Source organism: Doryrhamphus excisus, linkage group LG23 (assembly GCF_037039965.1).
Source record: "Doryrhamphus excisus strain RoL-2023G ecotype Guam linkage group LG23, RoL_Dexc_Guam_v1.1, whole genome shotgun sequence".
NCBI classification, from domain to species: Eukaryota; Metazoa; Chordata; class Actinopteri; order Syngnathiformes; family Syngnathidae; genus Doryrhamphus; species Doryrhamphus excisus.
Window position 1 is genome coordinate 2,937,722 of NC_136379.1, and position 21,520 is coordinate 2,959,241.

At 42.9% G+C, this 21,520-nt stretch overlaps 1 protein-coding gene across 2 annotated transcripts; it reads left to right on the forward strand.

Annotated features, from left to right (window-relative positions):
• The first annotated feature begins 8,823 nt into the window (after nucleotides 1-8,823).
• On the forward strand, nucleotides 8,824-20,712 carry xpnpep2 (X-prolyl aminopeptidase (aminopeptidase P) 2, membrane-bound). 2 transcript variants are annotated; one of them, XM_058075385.2, is made up of 21 exons: nucleotides 8,824-8,981; nucleotides 9,158-9,219; nucleotides 9,898-10,008; nucleotides 10,082-10,145; nucleotides 10,451-10,555; nucleotides 12,205-12,291; nucleotides 12,445-12,591; nucleotides 15,206-15,307; nucleotides 15,404-15,485; nucleotides 15,579-15,780; nucleotides 15,995-16,084; nucleotides 16,475-16,584; nucleotides 16,660-16,737; nucleotides 18,581-18,652; nucleotides 18,730-18,790; nucleotides 18,870-18,939; nucleotides 19,045-19,149; nucleotides 19,257-19,316; nucleotides 19,382-19,458; nucleotides 19,529-19,618; nucleotides 19,997-20,711. In XM_058075385.2, exons 1-21 carry the CDS (start codon nucleotides 8,930-8,932, stop codon nucleotides 20,195-20,197), a joined length of 2,028 nt encoding a protein of 675 aa, XP_057931368.2. In that variant the 5' UTR covers nucleotides 8,824-8,929; the 3' UTR covers nucleotides 20,198-20,711. The 2 variants fall into 2 exon arrangements, with proteins under 2 accessions (XP_057931368.2, XP_057931369.2); XM_058075386.2 differs by lacking the exon at nucleotides 10,082-10,145 and having other exon boundaries at nucleotides 9,898-9,946; nucleotides 19,997-20,712.
• Nucleotides 20,713-21,520: the final 808 nt, after the last annotated feature.

The following is a 21,520-nucleotide window of genomic DNA, read 5'->3' on the forward strand; positions in this document are numbered from 1 at the left end:
CATCAATATTAACGGCTGTGGCTGTGGGCAACCTCCAAAAGTGCCTCCTTCTATATGTCATTTACGGCAGGGGTGTCCAATGTGCGGCCTCAAACTGTATTTTAATGGAACATTTTAAAAAATACCTCTGCAATTAAACAGGAAAACTAAAAAAAATAATTCAATAGAATTTAAAAAATGGCAGAAAAATAGCACTAATTTATTGATAATTGTCAATTTGAGTAGAATAAAGATATGATATTCAGCAAAAAGGTGCTAATCTGTACAACAATACAGTTGTTATGAGGTAGACAAAAAGTAAATAAGGTAAAGATTTTTTGAAGTCATGAGAAACAAAAGAAAGAAAAAAAATGAGAAAAAATAATTTTCAGTATGCAGCATCCCTGATTTATGGTTCATATATCCCCTGTGAGACAAATAAAAGCAAGTTGTCATATAAATGAAAGAAGCTTTTTAAGCTACAATAATGTCGTGTTTTCTTTGAGGGTGGGGTTTCCTGCACCGTCCCCCCAAGGGAGGGCAAGACTGAGTACAGAAGTAGGAGAAGTGGCAGCACTTTGACTCTTAGCTGCGTTGTGAAAGCAGCTGATGGATTTAACGTCTCCTGTGACGGCTCGGCTCCGTTTGACTGCTTCGCCGCCGCGGTGTAATGGCCGACTCGACCGCTCGCCTTTGACATGCCTCGCTCCTTTTGTCATGAGTGGGCGCTTTACAAGTGTCGGAGGGAAAGAGGAATGTGTTCCTGCAAGTTTTTGGTGACTACCTTTTTTTAAAACCTCTAAGCTCGGGTCCCGGCTTGCATTGAAAGGTCGAGAGGTCAACTTAGGCACTAATCCACTCAAGCTCCTTATGAACTCCTGAAGAACGCAGAAAAGCTGAACTTGGAGTCAGAACCCAACCAAAAACCTGCAAATGACACTTGTTATTTTCCCGAGCGCTGCAACCTGGTTTGCTAACTAAACACGCGCCAGTAGCAACTTTTTCTCCGAGGTCAGCACAGTTCAAGGAGGACTTGAACCGTGACGATGCACTTAAGAGGCGCACAGATGTACTGATAGAAAGGGAAGTTTACGACAACGCGGTGGTTAAGTCTCCCGTGTAGACGACATGTGACCAAGCAATGGACTAATGAAAAACACATTTCAAAAGCAGTTTTTAAAAATAGAAATTCAAATCATTTTAAAAATCACTTTTGTCAGTGCAGTACTGGGTTTACTTTGGGCCTCCAAATGACTAAATACGCCCCGCTAGTGGCCCCGCCTGCACCCACTGAGACAAAGAGAGTGTATGACTGACAAAAGGGCTCACTCCGATCATGCCGTTGTGCTATGGAGCAGCCAGATAATAATAGAAATAACTCACTTCCTGCCTGCTTGGAGGCGGGAGATGAGGAAAACAGACACATGCACCAGGAAATATGGAAGCCAGACACCTTTTATTGTGTTTTTATTGTGTGATTAATTAATTAATTAATTTTTCATTGTCCCAGGCCGAGTTATCCATATTATTCATATGAATTCATATTGATGCATTTTCTTTCTTTAGTTAGAAATAAGCAAAAAATAATTCCTTCTTTGAACCGAAGTTGTTTGCTGATTAATCTGGCAGACATCAGGTGCTTGTGGGGATTTTTGCATGATTTCTTTTCCCTCCATGATCTCACTTTACATATTCTTAAACATATTCATTTCTCCCAAGAAATCAAGAAATAGAAGAATTCCTTGGACTAATCAAGCTGCAGGATGGGAGCCATGTTGGTCCAGAAGTAAGTGTGTTTGTGTGTCTGCAAGGTTTCTGTGCAACCACTTGGGTTGGCTGTGAAGGTCGGTGAAGGTCAACACAAAGCATTCCACATAAGCTTCCTTATCCAAATTCCACGATGTAATGAATGATACCAATAATAGATATCAGCGCACAAACAAGCCGAGACAATGTCAGATTCACACAGGATATCCGTCAATGAGGAAAGCCTGTGAATCAATAGGAAACAACACAGCATGAGCCAGAGTGTCCCTGAAGGCAACACGCTTTTCAACCAGGTGCCTTCCTTGTGTTCCTGTTTACTGACCGTCTGCTACGGGTCCCTCAAGTCAACAACTTCCTGTCCGCCACGCTGCTCCTGCTTGTGGCCTTGAAGGGAAACCAATTCAACCTGGAAACTGAGCTCATCGGAGTTTTGGCTATTTGTGGAGTTTTATTATTTCAATTGTAAGTAAAACAATCGCATACTTCAAGGTTGATAGTTGAATATGCTCGCCGCTACGCCATTCATTTTCAATGGAACCAGCGCTACAGGGCCTTCATGGGGGGGTCACTGTCCAGGCAAGCGACACACAAAATTTGTGCGTGTGAAACTTAGTGCTAGTGTGTGTCATGTGACACGTGTCTTGGGCTCTTGGGTCGCGATCCAAAAAACTACGATACTATACTATACTATACTATACTATACTATACTATACTATACTATACTATACTGTACTGTACTATACTATACTATACTATACTATACTATACTATACTATACTATACTATACTGTACTATACTGTACTGTACTGTACTGTACTGTGCAATGCGAAGCGATGCTATGCTATACACTATACTAGCAGTTGCAAAAATCCTCCCCCTGAGGACTCTAAGTGGGTTTGGAATAGAGGATAAGGGAATCTTAAAGAACCAAATTATAGAATGAGAACCAGATTGTTTATTCCTGACAACAATACCTAATACAGACATCCGGGCTTATCTGCAGTCCCTGTGTGCCTACAAGTAAGCGGGTCTTATTACTGCACAGCTGCAAAAAAGCACCCTTCCTTTCCCTGCCCGGTCTTTTATACACTCGAGGCTGGAGTCCTGAGGCTGGAGTCCTGGACCAGCCTGGACCAGTCCTGGATCAGCTTTCGTCACTGCCCTTGCTTGAACCGCTTCGGTGTTTCTGCTTTCGTTTGTTCGCAGGGCATCAAGGCGTCTGGAACGCCTTGATGGACAAAGCAAGCTGTCATATGCGTACTCGATGTTTCCACCTTAACTGTCAGTTGTCACGTTAGTCCTTTTTTGTGTGGGTGCGTGTATAAGTATCTTTTGTCTGTATTTGTGAGACTATGAGTTTGTTTTAGCTTATATCTTTAGCTAGCACAATTGACCAAATACCTTCACCGTGTCAGAGTTGACATTTGTAAAAAAACAATATATCGATAAAGCAGCGACTTGGGAACTTGTGGGCACCAGAGTACACATATCCGGTAAGTTTACATGAATTTATGTAAGTTCAACTTCAATACTACCAAGATCCGCTACTAGCACAAGTCCGCCATCAACACCAGCAGCGGTTCCTCCTCTGAACTACTTTGATGCCCCCAAATTCCCTCCTCATCTGACAGCCAACCAAACAACTTGGAGACTCGTAGGGTTCGCTCTGGATGTGAATGTTGGACACGATGGCGATGAATTCCGCCAATCGCAGGCGTTTGTCCCATGATGCTTTGCCATTAAAGTCAGTTAGTCATTGAAGGGAAACAGAAGTGTCTTTTGTCTTCATATAACAGTGGTTAACTTATTTTTACACTTTGATGACACATGTATTCCCGTACGTGTAAAAGGAAGAAGAAAAAACATTGTAAGCCAGATATGTGTTATTATTTGTGTCTTCTTTGTCTTAAGATGTTATCAGGCCGCGTGAGTGCAAATCCCAAACACATACACACTCCCTGTCTGGGTTAGCTCCCCCCATCCCAAAGCTGTGTTCCTTCTTTCATCCCGACTGGAGACAAACTCATTGATAACTTTGATAAACGCAGGATTAGCCGTCTGACTAGCTCAGAACTTCTCCGCTCGACTTTGACTTTTCCTACACTCACTCCAGACCTCCGTTATCAGACTCCGAGCATCGTCGCCGAGCACGCTCTTCACTGATACCTCAAGATGGGTGATTCCCTCAGCCGTTGGGAATTTGGCAGAAGAAGAAAAAGGCACACGGGGGAGGAGGTGCAACCCCGCATGGTCACATGACCCCCCAGATCACAGCAGTGTTAGAACAAGAGTGTCACTTCACAGCCAGAAGTCACACTGTGCACATCATTGGGCTCCAGGCCAAACATGACACCGATACCGCCACCTGCTGCGATGACCGCCATCGTTCCCAAGTTGACTTTGTTGGTGGACTGTTCCAAAAAGCACCTCCAATAAGACATTTTTGCATGATAGACACTGGATATGGACATATGTCCCACGTCTGACATATGTGGGATGTTTTACCTTACATGGTCTCAGAAGTGGGATTCCAGAGGCCATTTGCACTGTGCCCAATATGAAGGATCCCTGGAACGCTGAACATGGGACATCTATGTAGGACTGTGGGTATTTTATTCTTTTACCTCTATGGTTTGGGGCTCTAATAGGTACTCTGCAGTGTTCTGGTGTCAGAAGTGGGATGGGTAGATGTGAGGTCATTTAAGACGTGCTTAGAGTTGAGTCTAGAGAACACTCGGCAAACCTGGCAGACATCCTCAACCAACAACATTATATCTTGCCAATAAGCACACTTGTAATATGCGGCCTAATAATGTAGAAAACCCCCAAACTTTTTGCAGATGAATTTACTTCCTCGGTTGGGCTGTAATGAAGTCTTGGGTCATGATGGCTCGGTGGTTAGGAATACCATTTTTAGGCAATTTAAACACTCCTCACTCGCTTTCTTTCCTGAAGACTGACATATTTCTTCACTCAATCCTTAGTGAGTGCTGACATCATCACGCCTGCTTTCCACTGAACTTATTCATGAGCTTTTCACTACACGTGATGATCTTCTTGAGGACCAACTTTCCTGCAAGGTTTGGAGATTTTTTTTTTTCAACCAGCCTGAAAGTAGATTCAATTATGGAAGGCAGACTTTGAGGGATTGCAGACTCGGGCTGGTTTGTTCCCGAGAGGCCCTCCGCTGTGTTTTACAGTAAAATGCGATACAGGCTGCATTAATCCTGCTGATTGGAGCTCAGCCCGGTAAGCAATTTATGTCAGCGTGTGTGAACGCATGCTGATACTCCATGCACGTACATCTGTTTTTGTGTACAAAGCAGTGGCACATTTACAGGCATTTCATAGATCCTAATGGAGTTTATATTTCATACATTTATATTTCATAAAATAGTAGTAGTAGTTTAAATCAGTATTTTTTTTGATGTTTTTTTACTCCTCACATGTTATATGAAAACATATAGTACGTCCATATTTTTGATTGGACCATGAAGAAATTCTGCCTAGCAACAAGTGTGAGGCGTATTAGTGTGTAGCAGCATAGTGGAGTAAAATACAATATTTTTTTTATTTAATACAGAGTCATTCCAATTCATTTGTATGGATTGACCTATATATTTCTTTCTTGATTAAAATTGTCATCTTTATTGTAATTGGCTCATTTCTTTTGTGTCCTACCGACTTGCCCTGTCCGTGCTTGGTTGTGTAGGTAACAGGATAGGGTCCCCCCCGGATAGTCACGTGTCTATGATTTGTTGGGATTTTTTTCATACATATTTTTCCTCCTGTAAATTCTGCCTAGGAACAAGTATGACCCGACCAAGACAAATAATTGGATTGGCCGACAGTCGAATTCATAATGTGTATTGAAAGACAAAACATCTTAAGTGAGTGTCTTGCATCCATCTCCACCGATATCTCCCGACGTTCCGGTAATCCCAGTCTTTGTCGCTATCTACTCAGCCATCACCCCCCCCACCACATGTGACCCACCGCCTGCATCAAAGCTAATCCTCCCACTACCCCAAATTGGCCTCCATATTAGATTCATGGCTGTTGACCTTTTTACCTCCTTCTTCATCCAACTGTTGACATGAAATGATTGAACTAATTCCGTAACGACCTTCCTTCCTTCATGGTGTCTCAGGTAGAAAACGGCGTATCAGGCCACTAGGTGGTTCTTATCTGTGATTGTTATCAGCTTCTCACAGACTGACGTTGATGTTTGGCAGCGAGTGACCCCCCTGTTGTTGACTCAAAAGACTCTTTGCACTATCACTGAGGTCGCCAAGGCCTTGATACCAACGCATATCTGCTAGGAATTAACCCTTCATGAACTTAATCCTTATTTTGATTGTTAACAGTTAGAAACACTCCCTATTCTAAATCATTGTCTACCTGTCAGAGATTAGGACAATGTGCTGGTTTTCTTGGGGGTGTTTACAGAGTCTCCATGTTGGTTCCACAACCCCGCCTTCCCCTCTTGACTGACTGAGGTCTGACTCATGCACTCTCACCCGTTACCGGGGCAACCGTTTATCAATATTGATCTGGTAACTTTGTGCCTCATCACCAACGCTGCACAGTGTGTGACGATGCCGTTTTCTCCCTCTCTCACACACACACACACACACACACACACACACGCACACACACACACGCTCACACGCACACACACACACACTAAGTCAGACAGGCCCAAAGCGTAACTTCAGGTATTTCCCAAAGCTCTACACTTCTCTCTGTCCCCCCCTTGCAACCGCCCTCCTGCAGCAGGACCGCTTCATCGTGTCACTTGAAGGAGCATCTGTCATCACCATGGTTACCGCCCAGACCGCAGCCTGTATAATATAGAAATGCCTGTGGAAATGTAGCATCAGTGTAGGCTACCGTGTTATTTGAGCAGTAAAAGATGGGATATTTGATGTGGAAAACACGTTACCATCACTCCAATGTCGCTAGTAACGCCGCTAGCCAAAACTGTATTGGAGCAATGGCAGCAAAATTGACATGGGTCCTCATCGTACATCCCTGGCACCCTCTGGCTGCACCTCAGAAGGACGCTGGTGGTCCAACAATCAGACAGGGAGGGGCCACATTCATGGATGACTAAAGAAGTGACTGTTTGCAAATGATATAAATCAAGAAAATCAAAAAGATATTCTATTTTTATTCAATTGGAATGGTGTGATTATATTTTGGGGGTTATATTGGCTGGATCTGATTTTTGCAGGGGTCATGACCCCCCCCCATTCCCACTTGCATAAGGCTCAGAGTCCAGCTGATTGCGTGGCTTGTTTTGGAAGCGCAGTTTGTTTGGTGCTTGATGGAGGTGGTGGATTAGTTTGTAAACAGTGACCCCTTGTGGTGATATGGGGTCACGCAAGGCTGACAATTTTACCATCATTTTAAACGTTGACAACTAAATGATGTATAATCTGAGGTATCATAAACTGTATTTAATCTTGGATGTATTCATAGATTTAGATTGGCTTTATAGTTTAAATAAAATCAGGTTTCTGCACTATTTAATGTACTGCATCACCTGTTGTGGTTTTTGTATGCCGCCTCTTGGCCGAAGACAGCTGGGATAGGCTCCAGCATGCCTGCGACCCTCGTGAGGATAAGCCTTTCTCAGCATCACATCAATGGTTAAGACATACGTTGACTTCCTGTAACATACAATAATTCATTCATTCATTCATTCATTTTCTACCGCTTTTTCCTCACGAGGGTCGCAGGGGTGCTGGAGCCTATCCCAGCTGTCTTGGGGCGAGAGGCAGGGTACACCCTGGACTGGTGGCCAGCCAATCACAGGGCACATATAGACAAACAACCATTCACACTCACATTCATACCTATGGACAATTTGGAGTGGCCAATTAACCTAGCATGTTTTTGGAATGTGGGAGGAAACCGGAGTACCCGGAGAAAACCCACGCATGCACGGGAGAACATGCAAACTCCACACAGAGATGGCCGAGGGTGGAATCGAACCCTGGTCCTCCTAGCTTGTTACTTATTCATGCAGATAATGGAATAATTATTCTTATTGCTATCATTATTAACTACAAACAAACAAACAAAGTTTTGGTGTTGTACTGTGAGTTGTACTGTGAGTATGATTGAATGTACAGTCAATACATGTGTTCCGAATTCCAGTAAGTCAAATGTAAACATTCTAACTCCATGTTTTTTATGTGTGTTGGATCCTCCATTTTCTTGTTGTCATGGTAATATGACATTCAACATGTATCCAGATCTTTGACAAGTACTCTTGCCTCTCCTGGACCTCCACAGACCTTCATGTAAGTTTTGCTGTTGCTTCCTTAAGTCTCACGCTTTCATGGCCATTGTGGTTTGTTGGATGCTCATTCATGTAGATATGATATATATTATATATATTATACATATAGATATTTGTAGCTTCATTCAGCTTCATCAGCTTCATTCCCTGTTTCAGCAGTGGAGGTGAACGTATCCATGATGATCTTCTACATAGTGGATGCAAGTATGGACGGTAGAACGTTGATGCTGTAGAACGTTGGTATGATTGTATAAAGATCTTTATGATACCTTGGAAAAGTGACATTTTGTCTTGCTTGTGAAATATGAGCTGAGATGTTCCAACATGTGCGGTTAGCAGGAAACTGTGTTCACTTCCTGTTTTGATTTATGAGCCAAGGCGTTTTAGACTGCAACACTGAGCCATACAAGCTAGCTGCCACGCATACAGTCAACATGTCAACATGTATCTCATGAACGTGTGAACACCGCTCACATCGTGTTGCCATCTATTTAGACACGAATGGCTGCGCACTGACTACTCTAAAGAATATCCCAGTTAAGATGCTTTATAGTACAAATGCTTGCTGAACATGTTAGATGCTGAAGCCTGCACAAAGTCAGTCCCCGTGACCCTGAAGAGGACATGCGGTAGTGAAATGAATGAGTTAGTGTGCTCAAATATCACATGATTGCCGCCAGAGAGGGAAACTGGGAGAGGAGATGCCAGGGGAGGAGGGAAAGGGAGAGATAAGGAGAGGGAGAGAGCGATAGGGGGAGGAAAGCCACATCGAGTACTTTCACTCTTCGCCACACACCCACAGAGACCGCACACTCGGGCCTGCACCTGTTCCAGCACAGCCCGGCCCACTTTGTGTCTGTTCCAGCACCGAGATGCTCGCCTACCGCTGGATGACGGCTGTGCTTCTGGTGGCCGCAACTCCAGGTAAGAAATATGAAAAGTTCATCATTGTCCTCTGTTGGTATACGTGGAAAGAAGACTTTGCTTCCAAGTGATGGAAGTCATATGCAAATGTATGCCGACTGCCTCAGCATCAGCTATCAACTCAATTATGATTGCAATACCGAATATGACAGTAGGCGTTATTGTCACTTTGTAAGGAAACATCAGAGGCGCCGCTTCCTTCCAAGCAACCGAGAGGAACTGCTCCCTGTCGCCACCAGTGAGCTTCGCATGCGTCCTTCACTTCCATATTGCACAGCTTTGATTTTTAGTGATTTTTAAAACTATAACAATACATGTTATTTCATATTATTTTCATCATTTTTGGTGTATTTTCCAGCTCATTATGCTTTACATTTCCAATGAAGGTCAGGTAGATCATTTTATTTCAGAAAGCAAAATTTTAATAAATAATATTTTGTAATCATTTGTTTCAGTTTACAACATCAATCATTTTAAAGCTAATTTTCTTTGAATAATAAATTAATAATAGTAATATTCAATCAATTCATAATAAGAATAATAATAATTTCATTAAAAATGAAAATGTATTCATCGGTCAGTCATTTCAATATGGATATTAATAATATTATAATACAGTCTTATATTTTTTGAATAATGTTGCAATACTTTGCTGGATACATACATACTGTCCGTCTTCATATGTCTGCCTAGCAAAACTGAATTCCTGCCTTCTGTTGTTGAAGTACAGCTCATAAAAGTACTACTGTTGCTACTATGAAAGGTGTTGCAATAGACGGCGTTCCTGAACACAGTTAATGATTACAATGGGAGATACAGAAAGGGATGAGTCAGCGCTTCTCCATCTTATTAAATGTGTCCTTCACTATCAACTTGTGTGTGTGTGTCTGTGTGTGTGTGTGTGTGTGTGTGTCAGTACCTTCCCAGCACAGCAGTGAACACCAGCCTCCGTCTGCAGGAGCTACGTGAGCATATGCTTTCATCCAACATCTCCGCCTACATTATCCCTGCCACCGACGCCCACCTGGTAGCTCACCTGTCAATCATCCTTACACGAATACATAAATCTCCTGCTTAATTAACAGTACTTGCCTCGTCAGAGTGAATACATAGCGCCACGTGATGCCAGGATGGCCTTCATGACGGGCTTCACAGGCTCTGCAGGTACACTCTTATACGCCCCCACATCTTCCTTCCTCGTCGGTGACTCAACATCCCACGTCTGAGCTGCTTTCATCCTCACTTAAACTGCCCCCCCCCCACAGCAAATCGAAAATGAAGATTTACAGACGATTAAGCATTCACGGCATCAGTGGAATAGTGAGATAAAAGATGGCCGCCCAGCGTCACATTTAGGAGATTGCCATCCTTTGACCCTCAGCTCGCATACATTAGCCAAGATTAGCTGTGCCGCGGTGCATTCACTGTCATTCATTGCTGTTTGCCAACTCTATGTATCCTCTTCCAAGGCACTGCTGTGGTCACGCCCATCAAAGCCGCGCTGTGGACGGACAGCCGCTACTGGGTTCAAGCCCAGAGACAGATGGACTGTAACTGGGAGCTGCAAAAAGACGGTGGGCCTGATTGCAATGTCAACGTGTCACTCATTTGATTCATCTGTCAGTTAGTTTCCTGTCAGTTTAGTGTTCAAGTTTGCTGGGAAGATGGACATATTCCATTTGGACGGTTGAAAACATTTTGGTACCTGACATCATTTACTCACTTCATCACCAGGAATTCATGCCACAGCAAACCAATCTCCTCCATCCAACCCTGTCTTCCTCATCCGTCCTCATCCGTCCTTCACTGCATCCATGAACCTCCTCTTTGGTCTTCCTCTACGCCTCCTACCTGGCATCCTTTACCAGTATATTCACTATCTCTCCTCTGGACATGTCCCAACCATCTCAGTCTGGCCGATAACTGACTTTATCTCCAAGGCCTCTAACATGTAATGTCCCTCTGATGTACTCCTTCCTGATCCTATCCATCCTGGTCACTCCCAATGAGAACCTCAGCATCCTCATCTCTGCTACCTCCAGTTCTGCTTCCTGTCTCTAAACCAAACAACACGGCTGGTCTCCCCACAGTTTTGTATACCTTTCCTTTCATTTTAGCTGAAACTCTTCTGTCAAACATCACGCCTGACACTTTTCTCCACCCGTTCCATCCTGCCTGCACACGCTTCTTCACCTCCTCTTCACAATCTCCATTGTTCTGGACTGTTGATGCCAAGTACTTCAAATTCTTCACCTCCTGTATCTCTTCTCCCTCACACAACAATAATAATAATAATAATAATAATAATAATAATAATAATAATAATAATAATAATACTCTGTCTTGCTGCGGCTAATATGCAGCTTATGCCTTCAACTATTACAACTCATGGATGGATGGATGGATGGATGGATGGATGGATGGATGGATGGATGGCGTTAAAACATACTGTCCATCCATCCATCCATCTTCTACCGCTTATCCGAGGTCGGCAGCCCAAGCAGGGAGACCCAGACTTCCCTCTCACAGACCACTTCCTCCAGTGGATCCTGGGGTGTTCCCTGAGGTGTTCCGGGCCAGTTGGGAGACATAGTCTCTCCAACGTGACCTGGGTCTTCCCCGAGGCCTTCTCCCAGTTGGATATGCCCTGAACACTTCCCCAGGGAATCATCCAGGAGGCATCTTAAGCAGATAGCCAAGCCACCTCTGTCTGGCTCCTTCCACTGGCGGTTCTTCTCGCCTTATCTCTAAGGGAGAGCTACTGTATTTTTTAGTAGCAACTGCATGGAGAAGCACTGGTCCAGGATCACCCCCAAAAGGCCATCGGTTCTTCCATATCCCATTTCTGAAAATTCCTGAAAATTTCATCCGAATCCATTCAGAGCTTCATGAGGTTATTTTCAACACAAACAAACAAACAGATAAATTCCGGCAAAAGCATAACCTCCACGCTGTGCTTGGTGGAGGTAAAAAGGATTTGCAGCAATCCAAAAGCCACAATTTCAAGAACATATCTTCAGACTTAAGACAAAAATATTATAAATATTATGCCTTTAAAAGGCAGGAACCATACATATCTTTAAGGTTTTTATTCCTAATCTTTTTTCCTGCCACTATTTTTCTTGGCTATTACGTATATGGGGAAAGCACTTTACTTTGTATGAGTAGTAATGTATCATTTGATCACATTAATGTCTATTATTTTATTTGTATTGTTCCACAGTGTCCATACGCAGCATATCCGAGTGGCTCATCTCAGAGGTACCACATGGAGGCCAAATCGGCTTCGACCCTTTCCTCTTCTCCATCAGTAAGTCTGTCATGGCTCCCGTCAGTCCACATTATCATCACAGCCGCCCTGATGGATAGAGAGAGGATCCACCGAGGCTGCAGACGCCAGCCAGACTTCCCGTCTCATTGATTGACCTCAGTGCATGTAATCATCTGCAATTGACTCCATTAGAAACGCAGGAAGAGTACAGCATGAGTCTGGAGTTGAGCAATCGAAGCCTCAAGTCGATGCCTGGCAACCTGGTGGATCAAGTGTGGAAGGAGGAGAGACCGTCCATCCCGCCTGACAGCCTCATCCGCCTGCCGGATAGAGTCATACGTGGGTTTTTGCCTTTTAATAATAATCATCTCTTCCATGCGCATGTGTTATCTGGCTGCTGATAAATACCTGCAAACTTAAACAGGGAGCCATAAAACCATAAAAACATGATGATTTTTATGGCTGGGAATCTAATGCTAACTTGAGGGAATAGACAAGGAAGGAAGTTGTCTCGTTAGGCTTTAGGGTCAGACTGTGAACACAAGGAACACATGGTCAGCATCATAAATCTCATGTTTAGTGCTTGGGAGTGCATTAGACGTAAGGATGAGGTCTTCACTTTTGATATGCCATTGCTGAGATATGAATGCATGAGTTAATTTTTAGTTAATTTACAGATAAGGGCAAATGTCACTGAAACATTATGGGTTATCATTTGGTAGCGCAGCGCTAGGTGGCGCAGCACGAGGTGGCGCAGCATGAGGTAGCGCAGCGTGAGGTAGCGCAGCGCGAGGTGGCGCAGCGCAAGGTGGGGCAGCACGAGGTGGCCGCAGCGTGAGGTGGCGTAGCACAAGGTGGTCGCACCCCACGCAGGGCTAATTTCGTTTGGCAATTTGGTGCACCACACCTTGACAATCACTCACTGTTTGGCCCCCCTACCAAACACTATTTATTTTGTATTATGATTTATTTTGCTGTGTCTTCTGTATAAAAGGACGCCTAAACAACTAAGCTAGTGGTGGCTACTTTTCTTTGTTTTATGGTTGATTTAAGTAGAATTCATTCATTCATGTTCTACCGCTTTTTCCTCACAAGGGTCGCAGGGGTGCTGGAGCCTATCCCAGCCGTCTTCGGGTGAGAGGCGGGGTACACCCTGGCCTGGTCACAGGGCACATATAGACAAACAACCATTCACACTCACATTCATATCTATGGACAATTTGGATTGGCCAATTAACCTAGCATGTTTTTGGAATGTGGGAGGAAACCGGAGTACCCGGAGAAAACCCACGCATGCACGGGGAGAACATGCAAACTCCACACAGAGATGGCCGAGGGTGGCATTGAACCCGGGTCTCCTAGCTGTGAGGTCTGCGCGCTAACCACACGACCGCCGTGCAGCTTAAGTAGAATTATGGTATAAATGATCTTGTGTCAAAACTCTGAGTATGAGTACTACTACAGTAAAGTCTCGTTATATCGATATTCTCGGGAGTCGGAAAAAATACTGATATAACTGGACTATCCATATATCCGATCCTGCGCCGAACTGCATTAAAAGTGGGCAATAATGCACTCGACATTGTTCTATAGTATAGAACAATGTCGAGCAGCTTAAATCAATCTTTGCTTAAGGATTTCAATACCAAAAAAGAACACGGCGAACGGCTGCTTCCAGTCAACTTTATTTTTCACACTTCCACCACCAGAGCACAGCACACACCGATTCCCGCACTTCCTGGTTCACAGGTCATGCTCAACCCGCCCCACATAGCTGGCCAAACACATGCCTGCAACAGAAGAACCAACTGCAGCATGTACATATGAAAAACAATGATTATTGCAAGCCAGGGCTCGACAATAACGATGTACCGATGGCCCGGGGCAAGTTAAAACAAAATTCGGGCAAGTAAATCTAATCAGTGATATTCCCGTCGGGCAAGTGCACTTTGGCATGAAGCGGTTCTTGTTGGGTGTTGGTAAAACACGGACTGCGTAATTCCGGTGGTAATTTGCAAAGCAATCCTTGCAATGGACCAATCAGAATCGTTTATTTAGACTGCGGTCCGTAATCCACAGTCCGCGTTTTACCCACACCCGTTGTTCGCGATCAACCAATCAGCGATCGTTTGACTACGAAAACATCCATCATGGCGTCGCTGCCAACATCGTCTAATTCTGAAGGAAACAGCAAAAAGTGATGAACCTCTATCGTTGCATGGTTTTTATTTCCAAGGCAGCATGAAAGACAACTTACTGGCCTGTTGCAGACTTAACTAACTAGCTGGGCGCACGGCAACCGAACTTCTCCTTTTTTCCCTCTCGTTCCTCTTCTTTGGTCCCAAAACGCCCGCTCCAAGACCGCGAGCTGAACATGACTGCCCCCCAGCGTCCATGCATGAAACTACAGCCCGGAATACAACACACACGCAACTCTACAGTATTATTTATTTTATTATTTTATCTATTTGAGATTCTCATGTGATGCCACAAAAAATTACATGATATCATTATGGCAGTCTTTTCATTTTACATGGGGCAAGTTCGGGCAAGTAGTTCTCACCTTAAGGATTCCTCATGGGCAAGTCATTTTGGTTTTTAATGTAGAGCCCTGCAAGCGATAAAAAGATATCTGAATACAACACAATTAATACATGTATTTGTACGCTTGTGTCTTCGTTGGAATAGGTGTGTATGCTATGTCAATTATATGTCACTAATTATATCATAAAAGACTAGAAATTTGCCGGGAAATGAAAATAGTATCGTAATAAGTAGTAATTCGTTATAACCGATATCGATATAACGAGACTTTACTGTATTAGTTTTACTATTTACTATTCTATGGAGCAGGTGTGCTTGAGACCTGTGTTTTCTGCCTAGCAACAAGTGGTGCTTTTTCTGTTTCTGTTTCTGAAGATCAATTGTTGATGAATCCACGGTGTGTCCACAGAAAGGCCCTGGCAGATGAAGGTGGAGCAAATCCGGAGCCAAATGAAGGAGAATCCTTACGAGCCCACTGCTCTTCTGCTGTCAGCGTTGGATGAAACAGCCTGTAAGTGACTTTGCAGGTCTACTCGGCGTTGTTGATTGATTGCGTACGGCGGTGCAGGAAGACTGGACGAGCTGACACGTACTTGTTATTTATCAGGGCTGTTGAATATGCGTGGCAACGACATCCCATACAACCCTTTCTTCTACTCATACACACTGCTGACGCTGGATGAGATCTGGTAATTGCTACATGGCACTATCAAATTAGCATTTTGACTCATCCCTCCCATCCCTCCCATCTGTGACACCTTCACTGACTGTTTGGGTACCAGGCTCTTCGTACACACACACAGACTGACAGAGGAGCTGAGAGTGTACCTGAATGCCTCCTGCAGCGGGTCCCTCTGCGTCCAGCTCAGAAGCTATGACTCCGTCTTGGATGGCCTTAAGAAGTATGTTAGCCAACCAGGGGTCAAAGTGTGGATCGGCACCGAGTACACAAACTACGCACTTTATGAGGTCATCAAACCTGAGGTATGTGTCCTTTACATTAGCGTACTGTAAATGTGCCAGTTAACACCTCCATTCAGTTCACGGCCAGCGTCCCTAATTAGCACCGGCTGGGCAAACACTGGCATGAACAGCTGCGGCTGTAGGCGGCCTCCTGATGTATACAATATTGTTTCTGTTGCTGCAGTCAGGTGTTTGATTTGCTACCTCCTTTTTCTTACCCACTTGAATCCTGCAGGACAAACTAATGAGCAGCTCCTATTCTCCTGTGTTGACCACCAAAGCTGTGAAAGATGACACTGAGCAGCGCATCTTAAGGGATGCTCACGTATGTTGTATGTTGCATGTTGTATGTTGTATGTTGTATGTTGTATGTTGTATGTTGTATGGTGTATGTTGCATGTTGCATGTTGCATGTTGTATGTTGTATGTTGTATGGTGTATGCTGTATGCTGTATGGTGTATGGTGTATGGTGTATGGTGTATGTTGTATGTTGTATGATGTATGATGTATGATGTATGGTGTATGTTGTATGTTGCATGTTGCATGTTGTATGTTGCATGTTGTATGGTGTATGTTGTATGGTGTATGTTGTATGGTGTATGTTGTATGGTGTATGTTGTATGTTGTATGTTGTATGTTGTGTGTCTACACACACACACAAATGCATGACTTCTTGTAGCGTGGATCAGTGAGTGATGTGCGTCTGTGGTGCAGGTGAGAGACGCCGTGGCTGTCATCCAGCTGCTCATGTGGTTGGAGAAGGCGGTGCCAGCAGGGAATGAGACCGAATTGAGCGCCTCTCACTACGTCAATCATTGTCGCAGGTTAGGAAATATTGTTGGAATCCAACCATCACATTTTCATTTGTCTTCTACGTTATGTAACATCATTTGTTACAGCAAACAGAAAGATAACATGGGTCCAAGTTTTGAGACAATCTCTGCAAGTGGACCTAACGCTGCATTGGCACATTACAGGTAAATATTGGGGATGTCCCATACTGGCTTGGTGGACAAAAAACAATATGCCCATATGGTCCAACTCTCAATTTCCATATCTCCTGTGGTGTACACAGCATTTTTATGTTGGCCCAATTATGCTGATATCAGGACGATAATTATACATACCGATAATTATCGTACATCCCTAGTAAATATAACTCTGTTTAGAAGTAGGGCTGCACAGAGATCGAGTGGCTAGCGCGCAGGCCTCACAGCTAGGAGACCCGAGTTCAATTCCACCCTCGGCCATCTCTGTGTGGAGTTTGCATGTTCTCCCCGTGCATGCGTGGGTTTTCTCCGGGTACTCCGGTTTCCTCCCACATTCCAAAAACATGCTAGGTTAATTGGCCACTCCAAATTGTCCATAGGTATGACTGTGAGTGTGAATGGTTGTTTGTCTATATGTGCCCTGTGATTGGCTGGCCACCAGTCCAGGGTGTACCCCGCCTCTCGCCCCAAAGACAGCTGGGATAGGCTCCAGCACCCCTGCAACCCTAAGATAAGCGGTAGAAAATGAATTAATGAATGTTTTGAAGTACCATGATTTTAATTGGAGTTTGTATGTACAGTATATTAACTCCTGTAATGAATTATTGACATTAAAATATGACTTTCAACAAATTAAACAATATTATAGTATTATCTTTACTATTTAAGTACTTATATTTGGTGACCTTTTTATTTTGAAATATGTATAATGTATAACATGAATGGTATATTAAAGTTATTAGTTAAAAGTTTGTTTTAAAAAAATAGTTACAATTATTGATATTTAATATCCATATTAATGTTTAATATGCATATTAACCTGTTGTGGATTTATATTGTTATTAGTTGATTTTTTTTAAGTATGTTTGATACTACTTTTATTATTGTGCAATTTTATGGTTTCAATTTAACTGAGAGTTTTTACACAAATATTGTTCAATTGAACTAAATTTGCGAAAGTAAAGCAAAATTGTAATTACTAACCAAAAAGTATGCATTTTTATTATGTTGTACAATATGCCTTTTAGTGATTGTATTATTCATTCATTCATTCATTTTCTACCGCTTGTCCTCACGAGGGTTGCGGGTGCTGGAGCCTATCCCAGCTGTCTTTGGGCAAGAGGCGAGGTACACCCTGGACTGGTGGCCAGCCAATCACAGGGCACATATAGACAAACAACCATTCACACTCACATTCATACCTATGGACAATTTGGAGTGGCCAATTAACCTAGCATGTTTTTGGAATGTGGGAGGAAACCGGAGTACCCGGAGAAAACCCACGCATGCACGGGGAGAACATGCAAACTCCACACAGAGATGTGTATTATTATTTCATTATTTATTATTATTTTATTATTCATTAATATTTTGTGTATTTTTCTATTTGTTTATTTTTATTTTATTTTATAACTTTTTAAAATACATTCTTTAGTCCGTATGAACTATAGATGTATATACCAGTATATTGTTAAATGAATACCTATTGACAGCATCAAAAAAACTATTATCTCATAGTGCTCATGACAACACAACAAGTTTGAAAAAAAACTATAGTACTATAGTACTCACTTGAAAAACACTTTTGGCATCCTGTCGTCATAGATGAATAAACTATGAAATACCAGTGAAATAAAGATAAGATATGCCTTTATTCGTCCCTCAGTGGGGAAATTTGTAATAAATAAAGTAAATAAAGTGGTGGTTTTGGCATTTGGCATTTGTCCTAGCAAATGCCTTGCATAATGCCTTGCACAAACACAGCTACTGTATACAGTAGCTATTGTCTTATCACTTATACCACAACACCTTCTGATTCTGTATGCTTCAGCCCCACAGAGGAAACCAACAGGAAGTTGACAGTAGATGAGATGTACCTGGTGGACTCTGGTGGCCAATATCTGTGAGTAAGAACCCACTCAGGACCACCTTCGTGTCTTCCATTTCCATCACTGTCACCACTTGTCTTCACACCTTCAGAGATGGGACCACTGACATCACGAGGACGGTCCACTGGGGGACGCCCACCGCCATGCAAAAGGTAACACAAAAGAACATAAGCGTAATGTTTGACATGTTTATGAGAGACCCAGACCGTAATTTGACATTTACTTAACCAGGAGGCCTTCACGAGAGTACTTGTGGGCAATATTGAAATATCCAGAACCATATTTCCTTCAGGAACCAGAGGTAGGGACATGATGCAAGGCTAAAATCTACTGTCCCCACTAGAGGGCAGTGTTGGTTTGTTATGTTTCCAGGAGGCTATTTAGGGATTCCTGTGTCTTTCCACAGGCGTAAACATGGAGATGCTGGGCCGCAGAGCATTGTGGGAAGTGGGCCTAAACTACGGCCACGGGACGGGACATGGTGTCGGGAATTATTTTGGAGTTCATGAGTGTACAAGACATTTTTTTATTTTTCATCCCGTTTCATACAGTATTCAGTATTAGAACACTAATGCAAAGATGAACGTTACTTGGATGTGTTATTTCTATTTTGTTCAGGGCCAGTTGGTTTTCAGGGCAACAACATTCCCTTTAGAGAAGGCATGTTCACATCGATAGGTGAGACATTCCTGGATCATGTTGAATGAAATCAAATAGCTTCTATTAATACTTGGTTTTCATAGAGCCTGGCTATTACAAGGAGAACAACTTTGGCATCCGCATTGAAGATGTTGCCGTGGTAGTGCCCGCCCATACCAAGGTTATTGATCATGCAGTCGTTTGTTATTAATGATGCTGAGTTTGCTAATCACTACACTTTTCTCCTGCAGTACGGACATAACTACTTGACCTTTGACACTGTGTCCTTGGTTCCTTACGACAGGAAGTTGATTGACACCTCTCTTCTAAGCTCAGTCCAGGTCATTTGAAATAAATATCAATAGCTTATTTATGCATACAGTAAATGATGGTGATTTTTTTCATCTAATTTGCCACGACTTCCTGTTTCAAAGTGTAAACAGCATGTAGTCATGTGTGACATCCTACCCAAGTTTCATTTTCCTGCTCAAAGCAATGCTTTCTTCTGAAATCTCCTTTTGCGTTTCGCTTTTCTTCATCATTTTAAAAGAACTTTACAGTCACTTTTGCATTTAGACGTATATTACAAAAACAAAGTGCAAGCACACACAACTAAAAAAAGAGTCAAAGTGGTTCCAGTAGGCATCTCTGTGGAACACCACACATTAGGATTCCTTTATATTCCAAAAGATAATGACATTCTCCCCTCTTTCTCCTAGGTTCAGTGGCTAAATAAACACTATGAGACTATTCGAAGGCTACTGGGTCCCGAGCTGGACCGGCAGGGCCTCCACGAAGAGAGCCAATGGCTGCTCAGACATACAGAACCATTCAGCGAGTATGGATCTTCCTCATCTGTGTGTTCATCTTCACTGACCCTCGTCACTTTAGCCGTAGCTGTGATCTTCAATGTGGTCTGAGAAGCTCATCTTGACGCCATCAACTTGCACACAAACATTCCAGCTATGCAGTTCCTATGGACCACAGTACAGCTAGATCAGGGAAGGACCCGCTTGGAAACCACATATTTATGCAATCAAAGCCGTAACTTCTATAATCTATTGACTTGTTTCAAGCTAACTTTTAAACACAAGTTAACTAATAAAAAATGCATTCAAGTGTTTGATTTTTATTCCCATTTTCACGACTCATTAATGTGGTTAATTGTTCCAGACTCAACCATATCTTTTCATACAATATCCATTTATGACCTTCTAAATACTGAATGGTTTTTGACATTATTAGAACCCTCTAGACATGAGGACGAATTACTCAATATCGTAGACATAGAGGGCCTGTTGTTCCAGCGTTCAAGTCTGGTCTTCGCCTCACCAAACGGTTACGGACATCGAGCAGCCAAGCCATTTTTCAAATGCAGTCCCTCTCGGTACGGCCATTTCTCATTATGTTGACTGATTTTTCAAGGCACACAGAATATTGTGTTCTTTTATGGACATGGTATATAGCAAACGAAAGATTAAACACTCATCTTTCATCACAAAAAAACTTTGTTTCTACCTTTTTCTGTTCTTTAATAATCAGCAGTAGTGAAGGTAAGTTTCAGCAAAATATCACTTCTCAACAAAAAAGGGAAAACAAAGGCTTTTTATAACAAGATACATTACAAGCATAACTCATTTTGCCATATATATTTAGCTAAAAAAAATGACAGAGTGGTTAGCGCACAGGCAACACAGCCAGGAGACCCAAGTTCAATTCCACCCTCGGCCATCACTGTGTGAAGACAGCTGGGATAGGCTCCAGCAGCCCCGCGACCCTCGTGAGAATAAACGGTAGAAAATGAATGAAAGAATGAATATTGAGCTGAACAACAATGTCACAACAATAACAACACAAAAAAACGTTGTTTCCAGGGGAAAGATGCTCTTATATGGATGTCCATGTGCTTATAAAATGCACCACTGCCAACAACCATTTATCACAGCAAGTCTTCCAGGTCCTGAAGCAGCAAAACAGCCCCAGACCATCACACTACCACCACCATATTTTACTGATGTTCTTTTTCTGAAATGTTACGACAGATGTAATGGGACACACACCTTTCAAAAAGTTACATTTTTGTCTCATCAGACCACAAAGTATTAGAGATCATCAAGATGTTTTCTGGCAAAAGCGAGATGAGCCTTAATGTTTTTTTCGTCTCTCTTTTCCGCTTGGAACTCCACTGCGGCCATCCGGGCTGTTTTTGCCCAGTGTGTTTATTATGGTGGAGTCATGAACAA